This window comes from Brienomyrus brachyistius, unplaced genomic scaffold (genome assembly GCF_023856365.1).
Source record: "Brienomyrus brachyistius isolate T26 unplaced genomic scaffold, BBRACH_0.4 scaffold32, whole genome shotgun sequence".
Lineage (NCBI taxonomy): Eukaryota > Metazoa > Chordata > Actinopteri > Osteoglossiformes > Mormyridae > Brienomyrus > Brienomyrus brachyistius.
In genome coordinates, this window is record NW_026042307.1 from 4582415 (window position 1) to 4608179 (window position 25765).

The 25765-nt window shown below is 48.8% G+C and overlaps 2 protein-coding genes across 2 annotated transcripts; both read left to right on the forward strand.

Annotated features, from left to right (window-relative positions):
• Positions 1-3798: 3798 nt before the first annotated feature.
• On the forward strand, positions 3799-6815 carry LOC125721147 (germinal-center associated nuclear protein-like). Its single transcript, XM_048997172.1, has 10 exons — positions 3799-3862; positions 3965-4118; positions 4329-4593; positions 4746-4843; positions 4918-5308; positions 5412-5663; positions 5747-5876; positions 6065-6244; positions 6340-6490; positions 6585-6815. The coding sequence occupies exons 2-10, from the start codon at positions 4026-4028 to the stop codon at positions 6669-6671; spliced, it is 1647 nt and encodes a 548-aa protein (XP_048853129.1). The 5' UTR covers positions 3799-3862; positions 3965-4025; the 3' UTR covers positions 6672-6815.
• Positions 6816-7962: 1147 nt separating this feature from the next.
• LOC125721099 (germinal-center associated nuclear protein-like) lies at positions 7963-17403 on the forward strand. Its single transcript, XM_048997030.1, has 28 exons — positions 7963-8150; positions 8232-8461; positions 8576-8653; positions 8800-8924; positions 9308-9510; positions 9599-9738; positions 9835-10032; positions 10112-10380; positions 10462-10624; positions 10708-10862; positions 10982-11205; positions 11300-11496; positions 11586-11686; positions 11779-11910; positions 11994-12107; positions 12193-12340; positions 12475-12626; positions 13619-13681; positions 13758-13892; positions 13995-14148; positions 14359-14623; positions 14776-14873; positions 14948-15338; positions 15442-15693; positions 15777-15906; positions 16095-16274; positions 16370-16520; positions 16614-17403. Exons 1-28 carry the CDS (start codon positions 8063-8065, stop codon positions 16770-16772), a joined length of 4695 nt encoding a protein of 1564 aa, XP_048852987.1. The 5' UTR covers positions 7963-8062; the 3' UTR covers positions 16773-17403.
• The last annotated feature ends 8362 nt before the right edge of the window (positions 17404-25765 follow it).

Below are 25765 nucleotides of genomic sequence, written 5' to 3' on the forward strand. Positions count from 1 at the left end.
CGGTCAAAGTAAGTGCGACACTTAGCGGCAATTACAATATTTATTGTTAAATCAATGTAAAAAAAAGTTAAATGTAATGACTTGTACTTTTTTATGAATTTGGATCTCTTTAGAGCAAACATATTCAAATGGTTTGCTTTTATAACGCTCCAAGTAACTGCGCAAGCCCCTCAAAGTGCTTTATGCCTCTCGCTTCCCATTCATTTCAATGGGCTTTCCCGACATTTGGGTAATTGTTTATTCCAAAGCCTCGAAAACACTCTGAACTGCAATTTGTCATGCAAAATGCATAATTTGTTGTATAAAATATGCTGACTTCTAAAAAACAATTTATTAAAAGAAAATAAAAAGGGCATGCCATTATATATTTGGTTGCTTTTTGCCACCGTTTGACCGTTTTCTGCTCAGTAACTGTGCCTGGTCTTTCCCTGCTGTAAAGCTATTTTTAGTACCTCTTGCTAGCTCACCATTTGGTCACTGACAAAAGATAAAAGAAGCCGACCACCCAGACAGGCAGGCGCCCAGAGTAATTACTGCCATAAAGCTATCACGTGTACGGGGAATGCAAAGAACGAAACTAAATGGATACAAACACCCCAGCCCATTTCAAAACAAAAACATTTCGCTGCTATTTTGCAACATTCTGGATATTTCAGAGCACAATGTTTACCTTCTATGTAAAGAGCTAAATGAGCATGAGCGCCGAAACCCCCTCCCCCGTTGTTCCCCCCAGTTCAGGAGTGGACGCTTCTGCTCAGAAGCTGCAAGGCTTTTGGCACAGCATTTGGGGAAGCTCAGGGAAAGCAGCAGTCGAGCCCAGAGGACCCCCCCGCGGGAGTGAATGCGTCTTTTCCGGTGCTACATTGCTTTTGCACGGTGAGAGCGTTTGGAAAGGCCCAGCTCGGCGAAAGCGGCAGCCGATCTCTTTACGGACCCGCCCCCGCTGGAGTGAGAGAGTCTTCCACGGTGCTGCAAGGGTTTTGCACGGTGCTAGCGTTTGGAGAGGCCCAGCTCGGCGAAATACTAGGTAAGTTGAATCCTAGGTCCTTAGGACTCTGAGCGTATTCACAGTGGGCTGTCTTTTCGGAGCCTGCTTTTTATTACAAGTTTAGCTGTTTATTACTAGCTATCATTCTTTCATACCTTTAGCCCCATCCCTTCTGCATTGCCATAGCGCTTTGGTTTCATATCTGATTAGTATTTAGTTGTTTTTTTTTTCATGGTAGTTGAATGCAGGCTCCGCTCCTAATCCCATTAAATTTGAATACTGGGTCATTAGGACCCAAAGAGAATCACGGGCGCCATTTTGATGACGTAAACTTTTTTTTTTTTTCGCCATTTTGGTATCCTGCCGTCCTGAGATATGCCCCGAAACACACAAAGTCAGCGCGCTGCAACTGAATCCCAACATGTTTTAAAAAAATGCTTCTAAACCGCAAATTAAACTGGGTGACGAGGACCCTGTAAGGTGCCAAAGGAGAGGAGACCTGCACATGTAAAGTCACTCTACCTCTGCTTCCAGCGAGACAAGAGCTCCAGATTCTGTTGAAGATTTCATCTTTTGTTGAACAACTTCTCAAGAATGGCTTCCAAGTTGTAAGTTATGATCAATTTATTATTTCATTTGAATCTGTAGAAATTGTGGATAAACTTGTTCTACTTTACTGACACTGTGCAAAAGTCTCTGACCACTGACTGCTATTGTTAAAACTTAAATTGCATCAATTACAAAACTAAAACAATATTTTGAAGCAACTTAAGTTTAATTTAATTAATTAAATTAATTAAAGGCGATTGGCTCAGCTGAGCAGTGCATCAGACAAGCCTCCAACATCCAGTCTCTGTTGAACAGGGTTGTGAAAGCAGATGTAGGTTTTCAGGATATATTTAATCTTTGTGATCACATTGCTGAAACTCAAGATGGCATTGGCAACCATCGCTTCAATTTAATTTCACTTGTCTTGCTTTCACAAGTTGAGAGAAGACCATGTGGCAAAAGTACATACTCTCCAACTACAGACCAGCAGTTTGAGGAAGAAACTGTGTAAAATAGTACTGTTATAAGGATACTAAATACTAGACACAGAGCCTCTGTCTTCCCACCCCCACGTCACAGGAAAGACACAGCTTCTGTACTGACACCAGTATATATTGCAGTTCATTGGCTATAGTTCTTGACAAATATATACAAGATGCCTGTGTGTATAGACCTGCCCTGTCTATAGTTATTTTTCCAAAAAGGAGGTAACTGGATGTTCATCTTTCATATTACCGTAAATGTAAAAAAAATAATAAAGTATTTTCCTTTTCTGGAAAATGTATTGTGTACAGTTCATTGACTATAGTTCTCTACAAGTCTATACAAATGCCCGTTGCTTTGGATAAAGGCGTCTGCTAAATGCTTAAATGCAGTAACGGTCCTAGCTGATGAGGCGCCCTAGGCGAGCATCAGCGCCGGCACCCCCCCCCCCCCCCCCCCAGGTGTAGGGAAACTATAGCGGAACTAATGTTGCGTTTGGGTTTAGGTCTGGTCAGTTTTGCTGGTAACATTTTCGTTTTGCTCAGTTATAAGTGCAGCATTTGTTATGCGGCTGAGAAAGTGTTTTAAGTTATAACGTCAATATTCATGGATATTGGAGTTATTGTATGAGCTGCAGTCATAAGTTAATGGCGTGAGCAAGCTGTAGCCTATTTAGGTTTGTGTTTGGTTATTTTTAGGAAAATGCCTGTGTTTTTACTGATTCATTTTTTGATGTATGTGCTTTATTTTATCTAGTTCTCACGGCATGCTCGACCGGATAGATATGTGAATAAATGCCCGTGATCAGAGATCAACTTGTGTTCGTTATTGAGGGAGGTTACAAGGGGGGGCGGCTCATAGGAAAGTTACGTATCATCATCATCATCATCATCATTATTATTATTATTACTTAATAGGCTTTGCTAAGCAGGTAAATTCATGTGGGCTTGTTCCTTTCATATTAAGACGCATTAATACCAACTAGCTTTAAGAATAGTGGAATGTTACACTTTTTTCTTCCTCCGTTTGTGGCACCCCCTGGATGAATGGCGCCCTTAGCATTTGCCTATATTGCCAATGCCACGGGCCGGCCTGCATAAATGCATGAGTGGTAACGCAATGGGGCTTATCATGGAGATTACCAGGGTCTTTCAGCTAACATTGCTGGCCTTTTTTGTTGTGTTTTGTATTTGCATTGTTCTGCATGTAGTAGGAGAGTAGTGTATGTTTATTTCGAATGGAAGAATGAAAAAATACCTATATGTGCATTACATTTTGAACATAAAAGTAGGCTGTGTTAAGAAAACCCGCTTCTCTGTCGATTTACTCGTGGCTCGGTCGTAAATACATGTCTGACATTTATAATGAACCAAGACAATAAAAATCGCTTCTCAAATTTGCCCATTTATGGTTCTTTATTTCTGAATGCCAGCTTGTCCCTGATAGACGTTCATTCATTTAAAAGGAGCTCTACCCCGTCCCAAGATGGCGGCTCTGTTGACGCATTCGCTCCCATAGACGGCTGTATTCAACGCGACAACCAGTGCTGCTGCCTTCTGCAGGTTGGCGAAGATGCGAAGGGAAACCGAGCATCAGATGAAGGTCCACTTGTTCTACCAGCAGCTCCTGAGGTATGGTGCTACTGTAGAGTAGCTGTTAGCCATCCATCACTCTCCATGTGCTCATCTACATCTCCATCCACTTCAGCGAATCTGTGTGGGGGCCACTGGACCTGCTCAGTCTGGTGGCAGCAAGCGTCTCGAACCCATCTGACACAATCTTCTGGAAGGCAGCCCTCTTGTTGCCAAGTGATCATGAAAGAGATGCCAGTGTTGCTAACCAGTAAGTGGGGGAACTGGGTGTCGTTCGGGGAGGGATTGGGTGTTAGTTGGGTTTAGAGGTCCTGGAGCTTACATTTGTGCCCCCCTCCCATCTCTGATGCAGGATTTTGACAGAATGGCTGGAGTCCAAATTCGGTAACTCGGAGAAGCAAGAACACAGGGAGATGGTCCCCAACGGACACATGCAAACCTTGAGCATCAGCAGCGGCCTGCGGAGCGTGGGGGAGCGCATGCACACAGTGCACGTGTGTGTGAAGGTGTGGCAGATAGGGGGGAACTTGCCGATGAATATCGACAGGCTTCATGCCCCTGTGTTGCATGTTCTGTCATTAATGTTAGTCTAGCATAGCTTAACATAGCCTAGCATAGTCTGGCACTATGTGATATTAGCAGGTCCTGTGGTAACACAGATGTTTGCGAAGGGTGCAAGTGCAGGAAGTGAGGCCATGTTTCTCACTGTGGGTCAGGTGGCCCGCGGGCCCCTCAGCGAGGAAGGCCAGTTGGCATTGGAGAAGCGGAAGGGGCTGATGGGCATGGGCGCCCTGCTGATGCTGCTGCCCTCGGCAGTCAGTCCCGGGGCTGATGAGGAAGACGGGGACATCTTCCTGTTATCCGCCCTGCTGCAACTCCGGCAGATCCAGCAGGCTAATGCCTGGCCACAGGCCCTTCCTCTGGTGGTGGTGGTCCCAGGGCAGGCTGGGCACAGGGCCAGCGATGAACGGCTAGAGGAAGGTGTGACACTAACCGTGTCTATGACAACAGGTGTCGCGTGGGATTCGCTTACTTTACTTATAGCATTTCTCTTGAGGCTATGTTTACGTATGCAGAGCTAATACAGTTGGTTTGTTCCTCCTGTCTGACCATCGGTTTCCTTTCCCTGTAAGACCTGATGCTTCAGACACTCATTGAGGAAGGTTTGATTTCAGAGTACATGTTCGTCCATATCCCCGAGACCACGAACGAACCCCAAGGATCCGAGCAGGTGAGTGTGCATGTTGTCGCTGGCCTCGGTAAGATTGAACCATCCCATTGACCATCACCCCCGTCTCCCCGCAGATCCGCCATGCCGTCAGGTGGCTCGCTGCCCGCTCCACGGCACCAGCCCGGCTCGTCTCGCAGACGTTGGTGCAGGTTGTGGAGGCCGGGCTCTGCCGCGAGTTTGCTGGTAGGCTTCACCGTGATCGGAGGGACCGTGACATGGCGGGACTGCCCTCCCAGGGCCCTGCACCCGTCATCGGCCTCTACAACACTGTCCTGGCTTTCTTGGCTGGCCTTGTGTCGTCCCCGAGTCTGGCTGGCCTCTCCTGGCCCGTGGCAGAGTTCTCGGTGCCAGGGGGTGGTGACTGCCTACCACATCTGCTCTGGAACTCGGCTGAGCACCTGGAGTGGCTCCAGGGGGCAGTCCTGAGCCTGCGGCTGCCCGACTGGCCGCTGCCAGCCGTGGGGGGTATGTCCATGCCTCAGATTCGGAATTCGGACTTCTTGCTAAGTGGCTGCTTCTTAGTCTGTTTCCTTATATTTCTGCTGCTGCCACCGCTCCCCCCACCCAGCTCCTTGGAGCCAGCTGGTTGCCTCCATCTTCCAGTACGTATCTCAAATCCCATGGTCCCGCCACAGCCAGCCACTCCTTATGTCCCAGTTGGAGAACCTTTTGGAGAGGCTGCGTCAGGACTGTGTGGGCCGAGGTGGGGGGCCGGACAAGGAGCCCACTTTCTGGGAGGTGCCCTGGGACGAAATTGTCATGCTCTGTGTAGAGCACCAACTCCGGGACTGGAACCCTCCTGGGTGCCCCGTGAGTGAAGGTGAGGGGGGTGGGGTGGGTCTGACGTTTGGGGGGGCCTACTGGGGATGCCATGCAGGTGTGAACCTATCCCACCATCTTCAGATGTCATCAGTGACGACGGAGAAATCTCGGTGTATTTCCTGAGCGATGGGCTGCAGGGCTTCATACCGCCGTCCTGCTGGGTGGATGCCGTAAAGCAGACGCACAGGGACAAGCAGCAGGGGAAGGCAGGGTAAGAGCCAGCCAGCCATGTAAATCTAACACATTCCAGATAGACTGTTAACAGTGACCTGCAGATTTAATGAATATTATTTACTATTAAATGGAAGAAGAGGGAAAGCCATCAGCTTCCAGTCTTGCTCATATCCCCAAGAGTGGTGTACAATACTGGCTTCTTATCCAAAGTCTCTGCCATTGCAGGTGTCACCAGAGCATGTGGCCTCATCCTCGACTGGCCAGGCCACGTCTTCAACAGAAGCTGTTTCACAGCATGGTTGAGGACCCTGAGTCCGGATCCGGTGTTGCCCCTGTTTTGGATGCTGCCTCCAGCCCCCAGGACCTCCTGGCTCGCATTGAGGAGGAGAAAGAACAGAGCCGCAGGTCTGACAGAGAACAGACATGCTACACACGTGTACTCTCTCATGTGAGTTGTGGCATAAACATTGAGCCATTTCCTGTTTGACTTGGATCTGCAGGTTCGAGGACCAGCTGCGTACCTGGCTTGACGTCGAGTCCCTGGGCCCTTCCTCTTCCTCCTCACCACTTTTCTTGCCTTCTTCGTTACTGTCTGTACCGGAGATCGTAGTGCCCTCCCCAAAGATGGCTGCCCCACCTGCACTTGCCCTGGTATTGACCCTGTGCCTACACAGGTGCTCACATTTTAAGACCCCAAGTACCCTGTGCTCATCAGTTGAGACTGTTTCTGTGCCCATTTTTGTAGCAGAAGGAGCGCAGTGTCCGCAGTGACCAGGCCAGGGGAGCTGCCAGTTTGTATATTTCCGCAGATGTGACACAGGCGCGGATATAATCTCCCAGGCCGAAGGACGCCGAAATCTACCGCGCTGTAAGAACTCTGTTTCGACTTTTGAAGGCCGTATTTTTGGGCTTTTTACACAATGAATCCGTCTGGGCTTTTCGGCAGAACACAAGGCGGAGCGTTTCAGTCTCCGCGCGCCCCGACCTCGGGGCTCTTTTCCTTCGGCCAGCAGAACGCCCCTTTCGTGCAGCCGCCTGCCCTCGGCCAGGGCACCGGCCAGACCTCGCTCTTCAGTACATCGTCTGCCTTCGGCCAGACCGGATCCCTTTTCGGGCAGCCTGGCGGGACGGCGTCTGGACAGGCCCCGACCTTCGGCATGCCCGGTTCTGGGAGTCAGACCCCGTCGTTTGTACAGAGCGACACCAGGTTCGGCCCGCCGCCCTCCTTCGGGCAGCCGGCCGGGGTCGGTCAGAGCTCTGTCTTTAACCAGAACTCGGCTTTTCCCCAGACCTCTGCCTTCGGACAGACCGGCGGATTTGCTCAGCACACACCCGGCTTCGGCGGCTCTAACGCTATCTCCGCCTCCTCTGTTCCCCCCTCCTCGGGGTCTAGTCAACCACTGAGATTCGGACAGTTGTCCACAGGGTCTTCTTCGGTATTCTCCCCTGGAAGCGTTCAGGGCCGCGGATTTAGCACCTCAGAGTTCAGCTTCAAGCCGTCAGACGCAGCTGTGTTCAAACCTATTTATAGCGCCAGTCCTGAACCGGCTGTGTCCCAGGCTGTGTCCGAGTCTTTTGGTTCCAGCCCATCCAGCACCACCGCTACCAGTATGGACAGCAGTGGGCCTGCTCCTGCTGCCTCTGAGTTCCTTTCTGGAGCATTAGGTTTTAGCTTCTCACAGCCCATCGCAGTGTCCAGCAGCATCCTCCCCACCAAAGATGCACATCCCAGCACCACCCAGGAGTTCAGCTTCTCGAAACCAGCAGCACCCTCCGTTGGTGCTGGCAGTGGCCTGGGTGGGGGGACCTCCCAGGCCGCCTCTGTCTCCAGGTACTCTGCCTCTAGCCTCCATGAGCCCCGGCCACTGTTTGGTGCTGTCAGCTTTGGTCCGCTAAAACCCAAGACTGACGCTGGGGTTGTGTCTGGTGAGGTCCGTGGGGGGGGGCGGTGAGGGGGAGAATGCAGGGGAGGCAGCGGCTAAGGGTACCAAGCGGAAGGAGGAGATGGTGGAGCATTTATCAGAGGAGCCCCAAGTTGGTGCTGACTCCGCCCCCAGGCACCCTCCCAAGAGGCCCCTGGTCCGGGGCCGGGGGCCTGTCAGCAGCATCTTTCGCAGTGCCTTGACCAGCATCCTGAAGACACCGGCCCTACAGACCCGGCGAGAGCCGAAGAGGAGTGAGGAGCCACAGCCAGACTGGGGGGAGGCGGAGCACCAGGGTTCGATGGCACCGACCACCAGCCACTCACCCTCAACGCCGCCAAGGTCACAGGCCCCAACCCGGGAGGTCCTTGAGAGGGCGGAGGAGTTGGGTGAGTACTCCCAGGAAGAAGCACATTGGGTTCGAAGCCAAGTATAGTCTGAAAAACTGAACTCTGTGACACTTGCCACAGATCCCGAAACTGAGGCAGCATCAACAGTGAGACGTGCCCGCCGCCTGGACAGCACAGACAGCCTGGGGGGGATGTCACCCTCCGAAGCCATGGTGCTCCAATGCAAGAACATTCCAGCCAGTCTTAACAGCAAGGACATCCTGGGGGAACATTTCCGCCAGTTCGGACGTGTGCAGCGGATCTTCTGCAGGCCCCAGAAGAACCTGGCCATAGTGCACTTCCACGACCATGTGAGCAATGGCTTTGCACACCTTTGGGGGGGGGGCTTGGTCGCTGTACTCATTAGGCTGTGCTCTCGTCCATGATCTCCCGGGCTTTCCTCACTGACTTTTGGTATCTTTCAGGCTTCTGCTGCCAAAGCCAAGAAGAAGGGCAAACTGCTGCGCAGGCATGAGCTCACCATCTTCTGGCAGAGGAAGAAGCAGAGTGAGTGACTATTACGGTGCTCTCTATCTGTGCATCGAGCCAAGGCCAGGGCGGGGTCTTTGTGACTCGTTGCAGCCTTTCATTCCCATGTCAGCTGTTTCGATGAACTGGTTCTGTGTGTCTCTTAGGTCCAGGAGAGAAGGGCCAAAGGCCTCCAGATGACCCTGATCCTCAGAGCCAGGCAGGAGGCTTTGAGTCAGCCCCTGTCTGCAAAGCCCTCTCCAAATCCACCTCCGGCTGGTCCTCCAGCTCATCCCTATCCAGAGGGTAATCTTGTCTTTAAATCATTCTCTTACCGTAAGAGTAAATAACTCAATTTTACAATAAGATGGCCGGGTCTTTATTAAATTAAGTTAGGGAAGAAAATCACCTTTTTGAAACCCAATGCAAGTTCTTTAAAAAAAAAAAAAAAAAAAATCTGGATCACTCTGGTTTTTTATTATGTATACATTTTGTTTGTTTTTTTTCCAAGCAGCTTGAGTTATGTTAGGTCATCTGGTAATGAAACTCTTTACCTCAGGCTCGGATTCGTGACATTAAAGTCAAACTGAGTTCTTTGGCTGCTATGCCCCCTACTGGCCAGGTGTTCAAAGGAGCCCAGGTTTTGCCAGCTTTTAGAAGCTCTTCAGCCTTTGGTCTGTCCCTCTCAGGTCACCAGCCAAGAAACCCCTGGCGACAAAGGCCCTGCAGTTTGAGAGTGAGCCGCAGATGGAGCCCAGCCCAGACGGCCTCGAATCCGAACATCTAGCCAGCAGCCTCCCCTCTCCCCTCTTCCACCTGATTGGCCAGGTAGCTGAAACCGCAGAGGAGAAGTATCGTCTGCTAGAGCAGCGGGACAAGATCCTGCGACAGGGTAGGTCCCCCTAGGGTCACGTTGCTGAGCCACCCCCCCCTCCCACCCCAAAGTGAATCGCCAGCTGACACGGTCTCCTCTGGCACAGCTCGGCCCAAGAGGACCGACCTGGATCTGTCCAAGGTGTTTGTGGGTACGTGTCCTGACATGTGTCCGGAGAAGGAGCGTTACATGAGGGAGACCCGGAACCAACTGAGCTCTTTTGAGGTCATCCCCAACACGGAGAAGGTATCACCACCCCTGCCCCTCTTTCCTAATGCTTCCCCCTCCCCGCCATGAATTGACAGACCACAGGCTGCAAATCACCCTCTGCACCCCACGCAGGTGGACCACACTGCTGCCATTAAGGAGTACAGCAGGTCCTCTGCTGACCAGGAGGAGCCCCTCCCCCATGAACTGCGGCCCCTTACTGTGCTGAACATGACCATGAACTACCTGGTTACCCAGGTCATGGACCAGGGTGAGGACAACTACCGTGACTGGTATGACTTTGTGTGGAACCGCACACGAGGTATCCGGAAGGTGAGCAACATTAGTCCGTGTCTCATTATTCCTGTGCCCTGCGGGCCTCGCCCTGATCCTTTTTCTGGGCCATCTGCAGGATATCACTCAGCAGCACCTGTGCGACCCGCTTACGGTGTCCCTTATTGAAAAGTGCGCCCGCTTCCACATCCACTGCGCACACCACCTGTGCCAGGAGCCCATGATGTCCTTTGATGCTAAGATCAACAATGAAAACCTGACCAAATGCCTGCAGAGCCTCAAGGAGATGTACCAGGACCTGGCCAGCAAGAACATCTACTGCCCTCATGAGGCAGAGTTTCGGCAGTACAGCGTGCTCCTGAAGCTCAATGATGGAGACATCCTCCGGTGGGTGGCTGGCCGGCAGTCGGTGTCCCGTGTCACCGTGGCACCTCTCCAGCTGACATTTCATTCCCTCCCTACCTGCAGGGAGGTGCAGCAATTCCGGGCGGAGCTCCGAAACTCTCCGGAGGTGAAGTTTGCCGTCCAGGCCTTTGCCGCTGTCAACAGCAACAACTTCGTGAGGTTCTTCAAGCTGGTCAAGGTGGCCTCGTATCTGGCTGGTTGCATCTTGCACCGCTACTTCGACCAGGTGGGGGAGCCGTTGCTCCGCTCCCTACATCCTCATCAGCCCCAATACCTCACTTACCTGGACCGCTCTGGTGCCCCCTACAGGTGCGCCGTGAGGCTCTGCGGGCCCTGAATGTGGCCTACAGCTCCCGTGGTTCCACCACATTCCCGGTCGAAGACCTGGTCCGGATGCTCATGTTCCAGAATGCCGGCGAGGCTTCGGACCTCGCGCTGCAGTATGGGCTCGCGGTCGATGCAGGGTAAGGCTGGGCTGTGCTTCGTTGTCCCTTTTGTGTTGGGGGCAGGGTGGCTTATCTCTGATGGGGGTGCTAATCTATGATGGGTGGTATATTTTATTGAAGCTCTGCCCTCCCCCTAGCATGGTGGAGCTAAGCCGGACAGCGTACCAGGAGCCTGAGATCCAGCCACGTCCAAAGCGCTCTGTGGCCATCGCAAGGAAGCGGGAGGTGCTGGTGGGCCAAGTGGTCAACGGCGCGCCACTGCCCAACCCACCCCAACACACACCCGTCAACAGCTTTGACAGCCGCAACAAGTACTGTGGGGATGGGCAGCCAGCGGAGGCAGGCAGTGTGCCCAGGGCTGGTGCGTCTGCACTCCACCTTCCGCTAACTGTTACGCTTCGTCCACCTTCTGGCCTCTGATTGTAATTTTGTCATTTTTCCTGCCCACGCTGTAGCAGCCTCCCCTCAGAGGCCCCCCATTGAGCTGGATGCGCGGGCCCTCCAGCACCGATCCAAGATGCCGAGCGACCCAGCGGAGTCAGCTGGCCTCCCTGGTAGAGAGGAGAGTGGAGCACTTGGGGCATCTCCGTCGGAGGCACCGCCAGTCGCCCCACCTACGCCTCCCCCACCGGAGCCCGTTTACACAGAGCAGGTGATAGATTGCTCATTGCTGCGTGTCAACCCAGTAGCAGTGTGTTGGTATTGCCATAGTAATGACAAATAACCCCCCCCCCCTTGCAGGACATCGCCACGGAGGTAGAGGCCATGCTGGAGGAGGTAGTGCAGGCCGAGGTGGCTGACGTGGCTGCCACCGGAGCCGAGTACATCTCTGCTGCACTCAGGTAGGAGCGTGAGCCAGATAGGGAGCAGTGGCCTCTAGAGGGTTGTTACACTCAACCAACACCAGTTTGGTGATGTGGATGGGTTGTTGCAGCATGTGCAACGGCCAGGTGGAGGCAGTGCTGAGTGAGGTGGTGGAGCAGATGCTGCGGGAGGTTTCTGCTGCCGAGATCCAGGCAGAGAGGGAGCATATCGCTGAGGAGAAGCGCAGGATGGAGGAAGCCAGGTAGGCCTCACCTGTCTGGGCTGGGGAGGAGGGGTGGGTGCATTTTGAGGGGATGTGCCATCTGATGGGCCTGTCTCTGTCAGGAGAAAGCAGGAACACGAGGAGCTCCTGGCCCGGCTCAGCAAGACACTGTGTGCCGAGATCACACAGGAGGTGCTGCGCGACTGCATCGTGGAGACTGCCTCAACAGAGATCAGGTACTGGTGAGCCAAGGGGGATCAGAGGTCATAGAGAGTGTTCAGATAACTGTATATAGGCTGAACGCATGCCCCTTCGTGCCAGGCGTGCCCAAGAAGAGCAGGCAGAATGTGTGGCTCGCAGCTCACAAGACGTGTGTGAGGTACTGCTGGAGGAGACGCTGTGTGGTGAGCTCACCCTGCTGGCCCAAGACGTCCTGGAAGCAGAGCTTCTGAGTATACGCAGGTTCATCAAAAGGTAAGGGGCAGTGGTAAGGGGACCAGATATTTTGCCCACATGCTCGCCGACAACCGGGCTTCACCCTGTGCATGTGTTGCAGGTGGCGTGATGTGGTGGCCGTGCGCAGGCAGCTGAAGCGACCAGATGCGTGATTTTCCTGCTGCCCCTGGCTGTGTGGACCCCCGCTTCAGGCTGCAGGCCTTGGCCCCCAGTGCCCCCCCCTCACCCTGCCTGGACAGGCTGGCCCGGGGCGTGGTCAACCTGGGGCACGCTGGGGACCTCTCTGTTTCCTGCACCAGGTACATCTCTCTCACAGCATAATAATGCTGACATAATATTCATAATAGAGGTGCACCGATCCCACTTTTTCAGTGCCAATATAATCCTGATACCTGAACATAAGGTATTGGCTGATTATGAGTATGATCCAGTACCAAAGCTCTTTTTTTTTTTCCAAGCTAGTAAATACAAATGGAAAAGAAGTTTTAATTAGCCCACAAGAAACATACATAAGATACTGTTCCACCTCTTTTGTGCATCTTGTATTGAGCATTTTTGAGACATTTTGCAGTTGTTTGAATATCTTCACAAGTACACCTAAGTGGCATGCGTCACTTTTCACTGTGATAGCAGCACCTCGTGTATCAAGCTATAGCGAGTGCGCAAAACAGCCCAAGCTGGCTTCCAAATCCATCGCTTTTTTTCATATTACTTGCATTGCCTTAATTGAGTGCACTATTAGTGGGATTTTCCACTGAATGTTACTTTGTTTTTACAAAGATCGCAAATCGCTGTGCTACTGGTTGTTTCAAGCATAAAATTCTTCCAGGTTTTAGACATGTTAGTTTGCTTCGCAAGCATGCAAGTTGCATTTGCTACCATCACCTGATCCTTCCACTACTAAGGACATGCACATGACGTCATAGCAGGGGAAGTCACTGCACTCACACACACTGAGTGTCAAAAAACCGAGGAAGCGTTAACGTTCAGCTTGAATGCCACAAAAAATAAAAAAGGGGGGAAAGCTGTTGTGCGATTTGATTGTACCACTCAGTATAAGAAGAAATAGACTGGCAATAACTAAATAATTATTGAACATGGATCGGTCACATGTGGCCGATGTCCGATCCGTCTGATTAGGTATCTTGAATATTGGATCGGGGCACCTCTGCTGAATTAGACAGTACTTCCCAAAATGACTTCTGTCCTGTCCGTTTATTTTGCTGGCCATTGATTTGCTGTAGTGTTAAGTGTACCGATGCTGACACTCCGCATCTTCGCCAACCTGCAGAAGGCAGCAAAGGGAAACCGAGCATCAGATGAAGGTCCACTTGTTCTACCAGCAGCTCCTGAGGTATGGTGCTACTGTAGAGTAGCTGTTAGCCATCCATCACTCTCCATGTGCTCATCTACATCTCTATCCACTTCAGCGAATCTGTGTGGGGGCCACTGGACCTGCTCAGTCTGGTGGCAGCAAGCGTCTCGAACCCATCTGACACAATCTTCTGGAAGGCAGCCCTCTTGTTGCCAAGTGATCATGAAAGAGATGCCAGTGTTGCTAACCAGTAAGTGGGGGAACTGGGTGTCGTTCGGGGAGGGATTGGGTGTTAGTTGGGTTTAGAGGTCCTGGAGCTTACATTTGTGCCCCCCTCCCATCTCTGATGCAGGATTTTGACAGAATGGCTGGAGTCCAAATTCGGTAACTCGGAGAAGCAAGAACACAGGGAGATGGTCCCCAACGGACACATGCAAACCTTGAGCATCAGCAGCGGCCTGCGGAGCGTGGGGGAGCGCATGCACACAGTGCACGTGTGTGTGAAGGTGTGGCAGATAGGGGGGAACTTGCCGATGAATATCGACAGGCTTCATGCCCCTGTGTTGCATGTTCTGTCATTAATGTTAGTCTAGCATAGCTTAACATAGCCTAGCATAGTCTGGCACTATGTGATATTAGCAGGTCCTGTGGTAACACAGATGTTTGCGAAGGGTGCAAGTGCAGGAAGTGAGGCCATGTTTCTCACTGTGGGTCAGGTGGCCCGCGGGCCCCTCAGCGAGGAAGGCCAGTTGGCATTGGAGAAGCGGAAGGGGCTGATGGGCATGGGCGCCCTGCTGATGCTGCTGCCCTCGGCAGTCAGTCCCGGGGCTGATGAGGAAGACGGGGACATCTTCCTGTTATCCGCCCTGCTGCAGCTCCGGCAGATCCAGCAGGCTAATGCCTGGCCACAGGCCCTTCCTCTGGTGGTGGTGGTCCCAGGGCAGGCTGGGCACAGGGCCAGCGATGAACGGCTAGAGGAAGGTGTGACACTAACCGTGTCTATGACAACAGGTGTCGCGTGGGATTCGCTTACTTTACTTATAGCATTTCTCTTGAGGCTATGTTTACGTATGCAGAGCTAATACAGTTGGTTTGTTCCTCCTGTCTGACCATCGGTTTCCTTTCCCTGTAAGACCTGATGCTTCAGACACTCATTGAGGAAGGTTTGATTTCAGAGTACATGTTCGTCCATATCCCCGAGACCACGAACGAACCCCAAGGATCCGAGCAGGTGAGTGTGCATGTTGTCGCTGGCCTCGGTAAGATTGAACCATCCCATTGACCATCACCCCCGTCTCCCCGCAGATCCGCCATGCCGTCAGGTGGCTCGCTGCCCGCTCCACGGCACCAGCCCGGCTCGTCTCGCAGACGTTGGTGCAGGTTGTGGAGGCCGGGCTCTGCCGCGAGTTTGCTGGTAGGCTTCACCGTGATCGGAGGGACCGTGACATGGCGGGACTGCCCTCCCAGGGCCCTGCACCCGTCATCGGCCTCTACAACACTGTCCTGGCTTTCTTGGCTGGCCTTGTGTCGTCCCCGAGTCTGGCTGGCCTCTCCTGGCCCGTGGCAGAGTTCTCGGTGCCAGGGGGTGGTGACTGCCTACCACATCTGCTCTGGAACTCGGCTGAGCACCTGGAGTGGCTCCAGGGGGCAGTCCTGAGCCTGCGGCTGCCCGACTGGCCGCTGCCAGCCGTGGGGGGTATGTCCATGCCTCAGATTCGGAATTCGGACTTCTTGCTAAGTGGCTGCTTCTTAGTCTGTTTCCTTATATTTCTGCTGCTGCCACCGCTCCCCCCACCCAGCTCCTTGGAGCCAGCTGGTTGCCTCCATCTTCCAGTACGTATCTCAAATCCCATGGTCCCGCCACAGCCAGCCACTCCTTATGTCCCAGTTGGAGAACCTTTTGGAGAGGCTGCGTCAGGACTGTGTGGGCCGAGGTGGGGGGCCGGACAAGGAGCCCACTTTCTGGGAGGTGCCCTGGGACGAAATTGTCATGCTCTGTGTAGAGCACCAACTCCGGGACTGGAACCCTCCTGGGTGCCCCGTGAGTGAAGGTGAGGGGGGTGGGGTGGGTCTGACGTTTGGGGGGGCCTACTGGGGATGCCATGCAGGTGTGAACCTATCCCACCATCTTCAGATGTCATCAGTGACGACGGAGAAATCTCGGTGTATTTCCTGAGCGATGGGCTGCAGGGCTTCATACCGCCGTCCTGCTGGGTGGATGCCGTAAAGCAGACGCACAGGGACAAGCAGCAGGGGAAGGCAGGGTAAGAGCCAGCCAGCCATGTAAATCTAACACATTCCAGATAGACTGTTAACAGTGACCTGCAGATTTAATGAATATTACTTACTATTAAATGGAAGAAGAGGGAAAGCCATCAGCTTCCAGTCTTGCTCATATCCCCAAGAGTGGTGTACAATACTGGCTTCTTATCCAAAGTCTCTGCCATTGCAGGTGTCACCAGAGCATGTGGCCTCATCCTCGACTGGCCAGGCCACGTCTTCAACAGAAGCTGTTTCACAGCATGGTTGAGGACCCTGAGTCCGGATCCGGTGTTGCCCCTGTTTTGGATGCTGCCTCCAGCCCCCAGGACCTCCTGGCTCGCATTGAGGAGGAGAAAGAACAGAGCCGCAGGTCTGACAGAGAACAGACATGCTACACACGTGTACTCTCTCATGTGAGTTGTGGCATAAACATTGAGCCATTTCCTGTTTGACTTGGATCTGCAGGTTCGAGGACCAGCTGCGTACCTGGCTTGACGTCGAGTCCCTGGGCCCTTCCTCTTCCTCCTCACCACTTTTCTTGCCTTCTTTGTTACTGTCTGTACCGGAGATCGTAGTGCCCTCCCCAAAGATGGCTGCCCCACCTGCACTTGCCCTGGTATTGACCCTGTGCTACACAGTTGCTCACATTTTAAGACCCCAAGTACCCTGTGCTCATCAGTTGAGACTGTTTCTGTGCCCATTTTTGTAGCAGAAGGAGCGCAGTGTCCGCAGTGACCAGGCCAGGGGAGCTGCCAGTTCTATGGCGAGGCGTCTACAGGAGCTGGAGCAGCTGATCTCTGCAAGCCGGGAGGAGGAGCTCGCATGTGAGCTGAAGCTAAGCTGCCTTCTGGACATTGTTGATGACTGAGTGTCATGTGACCCACCTGATGTCTGCCGTTGACTGCCACAAGTTGTCTCTCTTATGCCTGATTTCTGCAGTATATTTAGTTGTGTGGTACTTGTGCATATATTGCTTTGAAGAGTATGATGTACAGTAATTTACACAACATTGGGAGTGTTGTAACTGGGGGAAAAACATGTCATAGGAAATGGACAGTTTTTTAGGGTTTTTTTTTTTGTGCAAATTTTAAATATTAAAATGTTATTGTATTTAGAAACCCATGGCTATTTCTTTGTTTTTTTTCCATCATGAAACTTTGTTTATTGTACTTTTAAATTGAATCACAATTTGCTGCAGAATCTTTAAAACCTGTGACGTTATTTGCCCATATTAGACACTCATACGTGGGGTTGTTACTGCTGTTTCTTTAACCTTGTGTATTGTTGGTCAAAATTAACAATTTAGGTAATATCTGCATTGTACACCATTGCAAAAGTATGTCTTTTTTTAGATTCTTAAAGAAATGTCATGCAGCTCAATTATATATTCATGTAATTGAACTGAAGATCACAGCAGTTCACTAAGCAGTCTGCCACTGAGTTCCTTTTATAAACTGGCTGGCTGGTTTTTAAGAAAATATGCCCGTGGATGCCCTACAGGTGGCAGCAGGGAGCCATCTGCATATGTACAGACAGTCTGCTGGTTAAGAATATTCGACTGACTTGATGTAGCTAAGATATTTTGCATTTAAAAGCAGATGGCCATAGATCCTATCATACTAATTTAGTTTAAAACTATTTTTAATATCAAACATATGCATTACTTTATGATGCTCATGAAAACATCACCCTGCTTTATTCTTTCGTGGGCTTGAGGTACAGTACTGTATGCAGTTATTTTTAATATTACTGTACTATAATGTTCTGTAGTATTACTCTTCTCACACCAATAAATTTGACTTTAAGACTGACTTAGGATGGATCTTCTATTCTGGGGACTTCCTGTATTCTGTATGATGTTCATTATGAACTGCTTCCTCTGATAGTTTTCTGCTTGTTGAAATAATGTCTACCTGCCCCTGCGCTCACTGTCATGTAATTCTGTTATGCACTTTTAAATGCAGGGAGCAGATAATCCCTCCCCCCCCCCTGCTGACTGTTCCAAATCATGGGTGCATGTTACAAGTGCGGAACATATTTTAACTTAGTACTAACTTAGCATCATATTTGATCTGATTCGACTGAATATTCCAGGTTTCCATCTCTCATGCATCTGGTGTGAGGTGTTTTCAGACTCTCAGGCTGGCGCAAAGAAATCTTACGGCAAGTCTATTTTACACTAGTATAAACGTAAAATCAGCGACACCAAAGGCGTTAGAGTAGTTTGCAAAACCTACAGACTATTTAAAAGGTAACACAACTGTTGCATACGTTTTATATGCGTGTTATCTGGGTGTGCAGACTTGTGGCGAATTGAACGTCTCACTCCGGTCAGCTGAGCAAAGTTGGTAACCTTGGTATTGTGTGTAGGAGATTCGGTATAACTATAATTTCGTTCTCCATTTGCATGCCCGAAGTGTCTTTAAGTGTTATGTAGTTTTGCCTGAAACGCAACAATAAAACAAAGCAATTAAAGCCAATCAGTTGCTCAAATGCTGCTGTGGTGATTGAAGAACTTTTGTCGGAAGTGGGATTCGAACCCACGGCTTACTTCGGAGAACAGAATATCCCTTGCGTCGGAAGGCCAGTTACGTCGTGCGTGGTGTCTGAGACCGCTCGGCCATGCGGCAGTTTCCCATTAAACCGTAAGGAGTAGGTTAAGTCCAGCCTTGGCCTCCAAGCTGACGTTTTTCTACATATGTGCTTGTGTATCATGGACAGTAAGAGGGGGCAGGCAAGGAGAGAATTTCTCTCTTTGGGGATCAATAGAGTGTTATTATTATAACGTCTAAAAAGTATGATGGTCTGTCGATGAATCAATAAGAAAATAAATGAAGTCGTTTTCGCGAACACGCTGGTAAAGCCAGGGGCCGGACCGACTGTAGGGGGCGTGGCCAGAGACTGCCTGCTGACCATAGCTGTCAAGTCTCCCGTTTTGGCCGGGAAACTACCGTATTTTACTTCTCTTTCCCGCCGTCCTCCCGTATTAGTATTTTCCCGTAAATCTCCCGTATAATAATATATATATATATATTTAAAAATTCTTCTGCCTCTCCAAACTGAACTGTCAGTAGCCTCGCGAGAACTGCCACCTGCATAGCCTGGGTGGCAGTTATCGCGAGATTAGTGCCAACAGCGGGAAGGAGAAAGGAGAGAGATGGATGGATGGATGGATGTGTAGAAGGAGAAGGCGTCCCTGCCAAGAAACAAAGAAGTCATGTAAATACATCGGAAAATGGGACGACGAATTTACTTTCCTAAAGAGGAGCAGGATGGGGCACAGTCACGCGTTCTGTAAGATTTGTAAATGCGATTTTAGTGTCTCCCACGGGGAAGGAACGATGTCAGTCGGCATGAAAAATCCAAGTCATTAGTGAATGACAGAGAGCCGCATGAGTGAACATGAAAAATTAGTAGAAAATGCGCAATGAAAATAAAATGTAAATGACAAATGGTTATTTTATATTTCTTGTACACCTGTCTTAAAATGTAAGGGATACTGGAGCCTGGTTGCGGTGGTGGGATGGCTCTCGGCGGGTGCCGGAAAATTTCCTTTATTTTCAAATCCAAACCTTGACAGGTATGCTGCTGACTGTTCCAAATCATGGGTGCATGTTACAAGTCCGGAACATATTTTAACTTAGTACTAACTTAGCATCATATTTGATCTGATTCGACTGAATATCCCAGGTTTCCATCTCTCATGCATCTGGTGTGACGTGTTTGTCAGACTCTCAGGCTGGCGCAAAGAAATCTTACGGGAATTGAACGTCTCACTCCGGTCAGCTGAGCAAAGTTGGTAACCTTGGTATTGTGTGTAGGAGATTCGGTATAACTATAATTTCGTTCTCCATTTACATGCCCGTAGTGTCTTTAAGTGTTATGTAGTTTTGCCTGAAACGCAAAAATAAAACAAAGCAATTAAAGCCGATCAGTGGCTCAAATTTTGCTGTAGCGATTGAAGAACTTTTGTCGGAAGTTGGATTCGAACCCACGCCTTACTTCGGAGAACAGAATACCCCTTACTTTGAAAGGCCATTTTCGCTGCGCAGGAGGCTTTAGACCGCTCGGCCATGGGGCAGTTCCCAGTTGAACCCTAAGGAGTAGGTTAAGTCCAGCCTTGGCTTCCAAGCTGACGTTTTTCTACATATGTGCTTGTGTATCATGGACAGTAAGAGGGGGCAGGCAAGGAGAGAATTTCTCTCTTTGGGGATCAATAGAGTGTTGTTATTATAACGTCTAAAACGTATGATGGTCTGTCGATAAATCAATAACAATATCAATGAAGTCAATGTTTATCTAAAGGAATCAGAATTCAGGAAAAGCCAGGGGCCGGACCGGAGTGTAGGGGGCGTGGCCAGAGACAGCCTGCTGACTGTTCCAAATCATGGGTGCATGTTACAAGTCCGGAACATATTTTAACTTAGTACTAACTTAGCATCATATTTGATCTGATTCGACTGAATATCCCAGGTTTCCATCTCTCATGCATCTGGTGTGACGTGTTTTCAGACTCTCAGGCTGGCGCAAAGAAATCTTACGGGAATTGAACGTCTCACTCCGGTCAGCTGAGCAAAGTTGGTAACCTTGGTATTGTGTGTAGGAGATTCGGTATAACTATAATTTCGTTCTCCATTTACATGCCCGTAGTGTCTTTAAGTGTTATGTAGTTTTGCCTGAAACGCAAAAATAAAACAAAGCAATTAAAGCCGATCAGTGGCTCAAATTCTGCTGTAGCGATTGAAGAACTTTTGTCGGAAGTTGGATTCGAACCCACGCCTTACTTCGGAGAACAGAACACCCCTTACTTTGAAAGGCCATTTTCGCTGCGCAGGAGGCTTTAGACCGCTCGGCCATGGGGCAGTTCCCAGTTGAACCCTAAGGAGTAGGTTAAGTCCAGCCTTGGCTTCCAAGCTGACGTTTTTCTACATATGTGCTTGTGTATCATGGACAGTAAGAGGGGGCAGGCAAGGAGAGAATTTCTCTCTTTGGGGATCAATAGAGTGTTGTTATTATAACGTCTAAAACGTATGATGGTCTGTCGATAAATCAATAACAATATCAATGAAGTCAATGTTTATCTAAAGGAATCAGAATTCAGGAAAAGCCAGGGGCCGGACCGGAGTGTAGGGGGCGTGGCCAGAGACAGCCTGCTGACTGTTCCAAATCATGGGTGCATGTTACAAGTCCGGAACATATTTTAACTTAGTACTAACTTAGCATCATATTTGATCTGATTCGACTGAATATCCCAGGTTTCCATCTCTCATGCATCTGGTGTGACGTGTTTGTCAGACTCTCAGGCTGGCGCAAAGAAATCTTACGGGAATTGAACGTCTCACTCCGGTCAGCTGAGCAAAGTTGGTAACCTTGGTATTGTGTGTAGGAGATTCGGTATAACTATAATTTCGTTCTCCATTTACATGCCCGTAGTGTCTTTAAGTGTTATGTAGTTTTGCCTGAAACGCAAAAATAAAACAAAGCAATTAAAGCCGATCAGTGGCTCAAATTTTGCTGTAGCGATTGAAGAACTTTTGTCGGAAGTTGGATTCGAACCCACGCCTTACTTCGGAGAACAGAATACCCCTTACTTTGAAAGGCCATTTTCGCTGCGCAGGAGGCTTTAGACCGCTCGGCCATGGGGCAGTTCCTAGTTGAACCCTAAGGAGTAGGTTAAGTCCAGCCTTGGCTTCCAAGCTGACGTTTTTCTACATATGTGCTTGTGTATCATGGACAGTAAGAGGGGGCAGGCAAGGAGAGAATTTCTCTCTTTGGGGATCAATAGAGTGTTGTTATTATAACGTCTAAAACGTATGATGGTCTGTCGATAAATCAATAACAATATCAATGAAGTCAATGTTTATCTAAAGGAATCAGAATTCAGGAAAAGCCAGGGGCCGGACCGAGTGTAGGGGGCGTGGCCAGAGACAGCCTGCTGACTGTTCCAAATCATGGGTGCATGTTACAAGTCCGGAAGATATTTTAACTTAGTACTAACTTAGCATCATATTTGATCTGATTCGACTGAATATCCCAGGTTTCCATCTCTCATGCATCTGGTGTGACGTGTTTTTAGACTCTCAGGCTGGCGCAAAGAAATCTTACGGGAATTGAACGTCTCACTCCGGTCAGCTGAGCAAAGTTGGTAACCTTGGTATTGTGTGTAGGAGATTCGGTATAACTATAATTTCGTTCTCCATTTACATGCCGGAAGTGTCTTTAAAGGGGTACCACCCATCCAGTATAGTTATCACTGGGCTATCACAATGTCATCACAATACTAAAGACTGAAACAAAGCCGTGAGGTCAGACCCTCTGTATACAGCACACAGTCTCACCCTCACATCCTGTATGACCACATTTCTGCTGTTCACATGGCATTTCTCCAGCTTCCATTGCCCTGCAATGGACTGACCCATGAAGGTCTACCTCACTTTACACTTTGCCCATGTCTTGTGTGTATACCCTGTCCGATCCTAACGTGTATTTAGTGTGTGTAAATCTCTCACTGCATCTGCATTTCGCAGTTCAGCTTCTGACAACATTGTGTTTCCCATCTGTGTATTTGGGTTCGGTGCTTGTTGGGTGCCTGTCGTGGTCCTTCTATTTACAATTGTACGCGGGGCATGCTGGGATATGCGCCCCGCCGGTGTTACACTAGTATAAAAAAAGGAATCTGGTCGAGTTTGTTCATTGACCAAATTTTGTTTTTGTGAACCAAATTGTTTGTAGGCCAAAGCATTTGTGAACTGCAAGCACTACTGTACTAATGATAAATTGGTATGAAAAAATGGAGACAATTTCTGAGACACCAGAGCGATCCGTGTACTGTAATATTTATCTCATCAATAACACAGTAAAAATACACATTAGCGCCAATTCATCTTCTTTATTCATCATGAATATTTTAATTCATTAATGCAGGAGTCTGTGATAAATCGCTATCAGCATTTGGTTTATAATGGCCAATTAATGATAACTAAAAAGAAACAGAGAGACTGAAGACAGAACTTTCAACCATGATATGAGTACTGTTGCTGCATAATTTGTCCACCAGGGGTCACAGCGCAACCCCCATCTCGGCAAGATGGATGACTTGAAATACGTTTCTATATCAAGTTGAATTATTTTTATTTCTATAGCACATTTAAAAACAATCTATGTTGTGCCAAAGTGCTGTAGGTCAAAATAATATAAATATATAGTAAAAGTAGAGACATTGGCCAATGTTACACAAAAAATAATCAGAATCAGACTGTGGTTTATTGCCAAGTAGGTTGACCCTACAAGGAATTATTTTTGGTATAATGGTGCTCCATGGAAAAACAAGACTAAGCAACAACCAAGTTCAAAAAACAGTGCAAAAGTTATACAATAATCTAGTAATAAATATAAAATCACTATAAATGTTAAATACATGATGTGCAAAGCAGAATAGTCAGATTAAATAGATAAATAAAATGTGTTCCTGTGTGTGCAGGGTCAGTACAGAGATGCATCTAATAAGAAGCGGTGTAAGGCTGAATTAGCTCCGAGACGGACTGGGGACCTATGCCATGTATCGCCTTAGAAAGAAATAAGAAATCTTTAAACTGTATTCTCAGAAATTCTCAAAACTTAACAGGTAGCCAATGCAATGCAGCCAACACAGGGGAAATTTGGTGTCTATTTTTTGTTGAGAGCCTGGTAGCACCGTTTTGAACAAGGTGTAGTCAGAATAAAGATGCTTCTGGTAAACCTGGGTACAGAGAACGGCAGTAACCCAATCAGGATAAAAGCAGGAGTAACTCTCCAGGTCTTTGGCTGAAAGGTGTGGTTTAAGCCAGGCTATTGAACTCAGCTGACAGAAACACCCCTTCACAACAGCATTTATTTGTTTATCAAACTCAGTGATGAATCAAAGATGACACCAAGATTTTTAGTATGTGACTGGAAGTTTTCTGAATGAGGCCCTAATTGTTCTCTGAGATCATGAACAGTGACCAAAACTCATTACCTCTGTCTTGTTTTCATTAATCTGGACGAAAGTCATTGCTGTCCTGTTCTTAATATCCTCCAGACAGTTAGAAAGGGCCACCAGAGAGCAGCAGTCACCAGGTTTTAATGGCAGATAGAGCTGCGTATCACCAGCATAGCAATGATATTTTACATAATAACGTTCACAAATAGAGCCCAAAGGAAGCATGTATAGAGGGAATATGAGAGGGCCTGTATCACAGGACTGGATATGTTTACAAGTAAGGCCATAGTACTGAAGGGGTGTGGCCATCCCACACAGTGACAAGCCCATTCATTCACCTCATCTAGGCCTTTTACTAGGGATTTAAGGTCCTGATTTTCCTCTCAGACCCTAGAAAACACTGCCAGGCTCAGATTCCCGATCCCACATCCTGCTGAAGCCCTTCCCAAGATCAGACACTAGTTTTGTTTTCCTTGTTCTTATAGTAAAATGATGGTCTTTGACTTTTATACATCATCACTGTTCTGTTAATTACACATGACCTAATCTAAGTATTACACAAACCAAGCATAATTACTTAGAGATGTCATAAGATGGAAAATCCTTATTCAGTTAATTATTTTCCCCACAGGTGCTGACAGTGTGTCTACAGTGAAATGGGCCTGTGTACAGAGAAGATGATCTGTAACAATCCCATGTTCCTATGGTGACAGATATAAAACTCATGTGAAATACTGGTGCAGAGGGTATAATGTGAGGTCATGTACTCCCATAGTACACACTGACTCTCCACAGGAGGGTAAAGTGTGAGTCAGAGATGATCCTGACCAGCGAGTCTTCACTGTGACCATCAACAATCTGACAGCTGAGGACTCCGATCGGTACTGGTGTGGTGTGAAGATCAGTGGAGCCTCTCTGATCAGGTTAATCTGTCAGTCACTGATGGTAAGATGTCTGTACTGCAGACTGTAGCCAATGAGATGCACAGTATGTAACATGTCACTGAGTCAAAAAGGAAGGACCTTAACACAAACACTGATGGAAAAATGTTTTAATATTTTAAAAATCTGCATTTTAATTTAATTCAATATGATAAACGAGACTTGGAAGAAGTAACAGTGTCAGCTAAATCGGGCGACTTCATGAGGTTAAATATGATAAGCAATATGTTAAAAAATGTCAGTTTATTGGCCAAACATTTACATACAGTATGTATGTTGTAATGGGCTGACATTCATAAAACATTTCATTGCTGTGCAAGTCTTTGAGTGTTTTACCTGTGTGTTGAAGTCCTCCAGGGCTGTCAGTGGACAAACAGGAGGTGACGGGTGTGGATGGAGACAGTGTTACTATGGAAACAACAAAAGACAAAGGATGTGGTGTAAGATTGGGGGCTCCTGTGCATCAGAGAGATCAGTGAGTTTGCATGGGAGGCCTGTCCTGATCAGGGATGACACAGAAAATAAAACCTTCATTGTGACAATGAGTGGGCTGGAGAGGAAGGACACTGGCTGGCATTGGTGTGCTGCTGGAAACCTGCAGATTCCAGTTCATATAACTGTCAAACGTAAGTAATTGATTTAAATCTGCCTGTGAATCCTTTGTGCTTGAATATAAATAGATAAATACTAATTTTATTTTATTTTTGAAACCCAGCAGTTTCACTCACAAAGGGGTTTGTGCTTCTTTGTGAGGATATTTATCAGCTGTTGTGAAACAATTATTTATTGGGATTATTGTTTCAATGATAGTGGCACGGTGGTCCAGTAGGTGGCGCTGTTGCTTCACACCTCCATGTTCAGGGGTTTGAATCTGGCTTCTGCTCTTTCTGTGTGGAGTTTGCATGTTCTCTACATGCTGTGTGGGTTTCCTCCAACAATCCAAAAACACACAGTCAGCCT

Coding starts and splice junctions, on each gene's coding strand:
- LOC125721147 (XM_048997172.1), top strand. CDS start 4,026: ATGGTCCCCAACGGACACATGCAAACCTTGAGCATCAGCAGCGGCCTG. Junction 4,844..4,917: donor AACCCCAAGGATCCGAGCAG/GTGAGTGTGCAT, acceptor GTCTCCCCGCAG/ATCCGCCATGCCGTCAGGTG. Junction 6,491..6,584: donor CCCCACCTGCACTTGCCCTG/GTATTGACCCTG, acceptor CCATTTTTGTAG/CAGAAGGAGCGCAGTGTCCG.
- LOC125721099 (XM_048997030.1), top strand. CDS start 8,063: ATGGCACCGACCACCAGCCACTCACCCTCAACGCCGCCAAGGTCACAG. Junction 12,627..13,618: donor CTCTCTGTTTCCTGCACCAG/GTACATCTCTCT, acceptor GCCAACCTGCAG/AAGGCAGCAAAGGGAAACCG. Junction 13,893..13,994: donor GATGCCAGTGTTGCTAACCA/GTAAGTGGGGGA, acceptor TCTCTGATGCAG/GATTTTGACAGAATGGCTGG.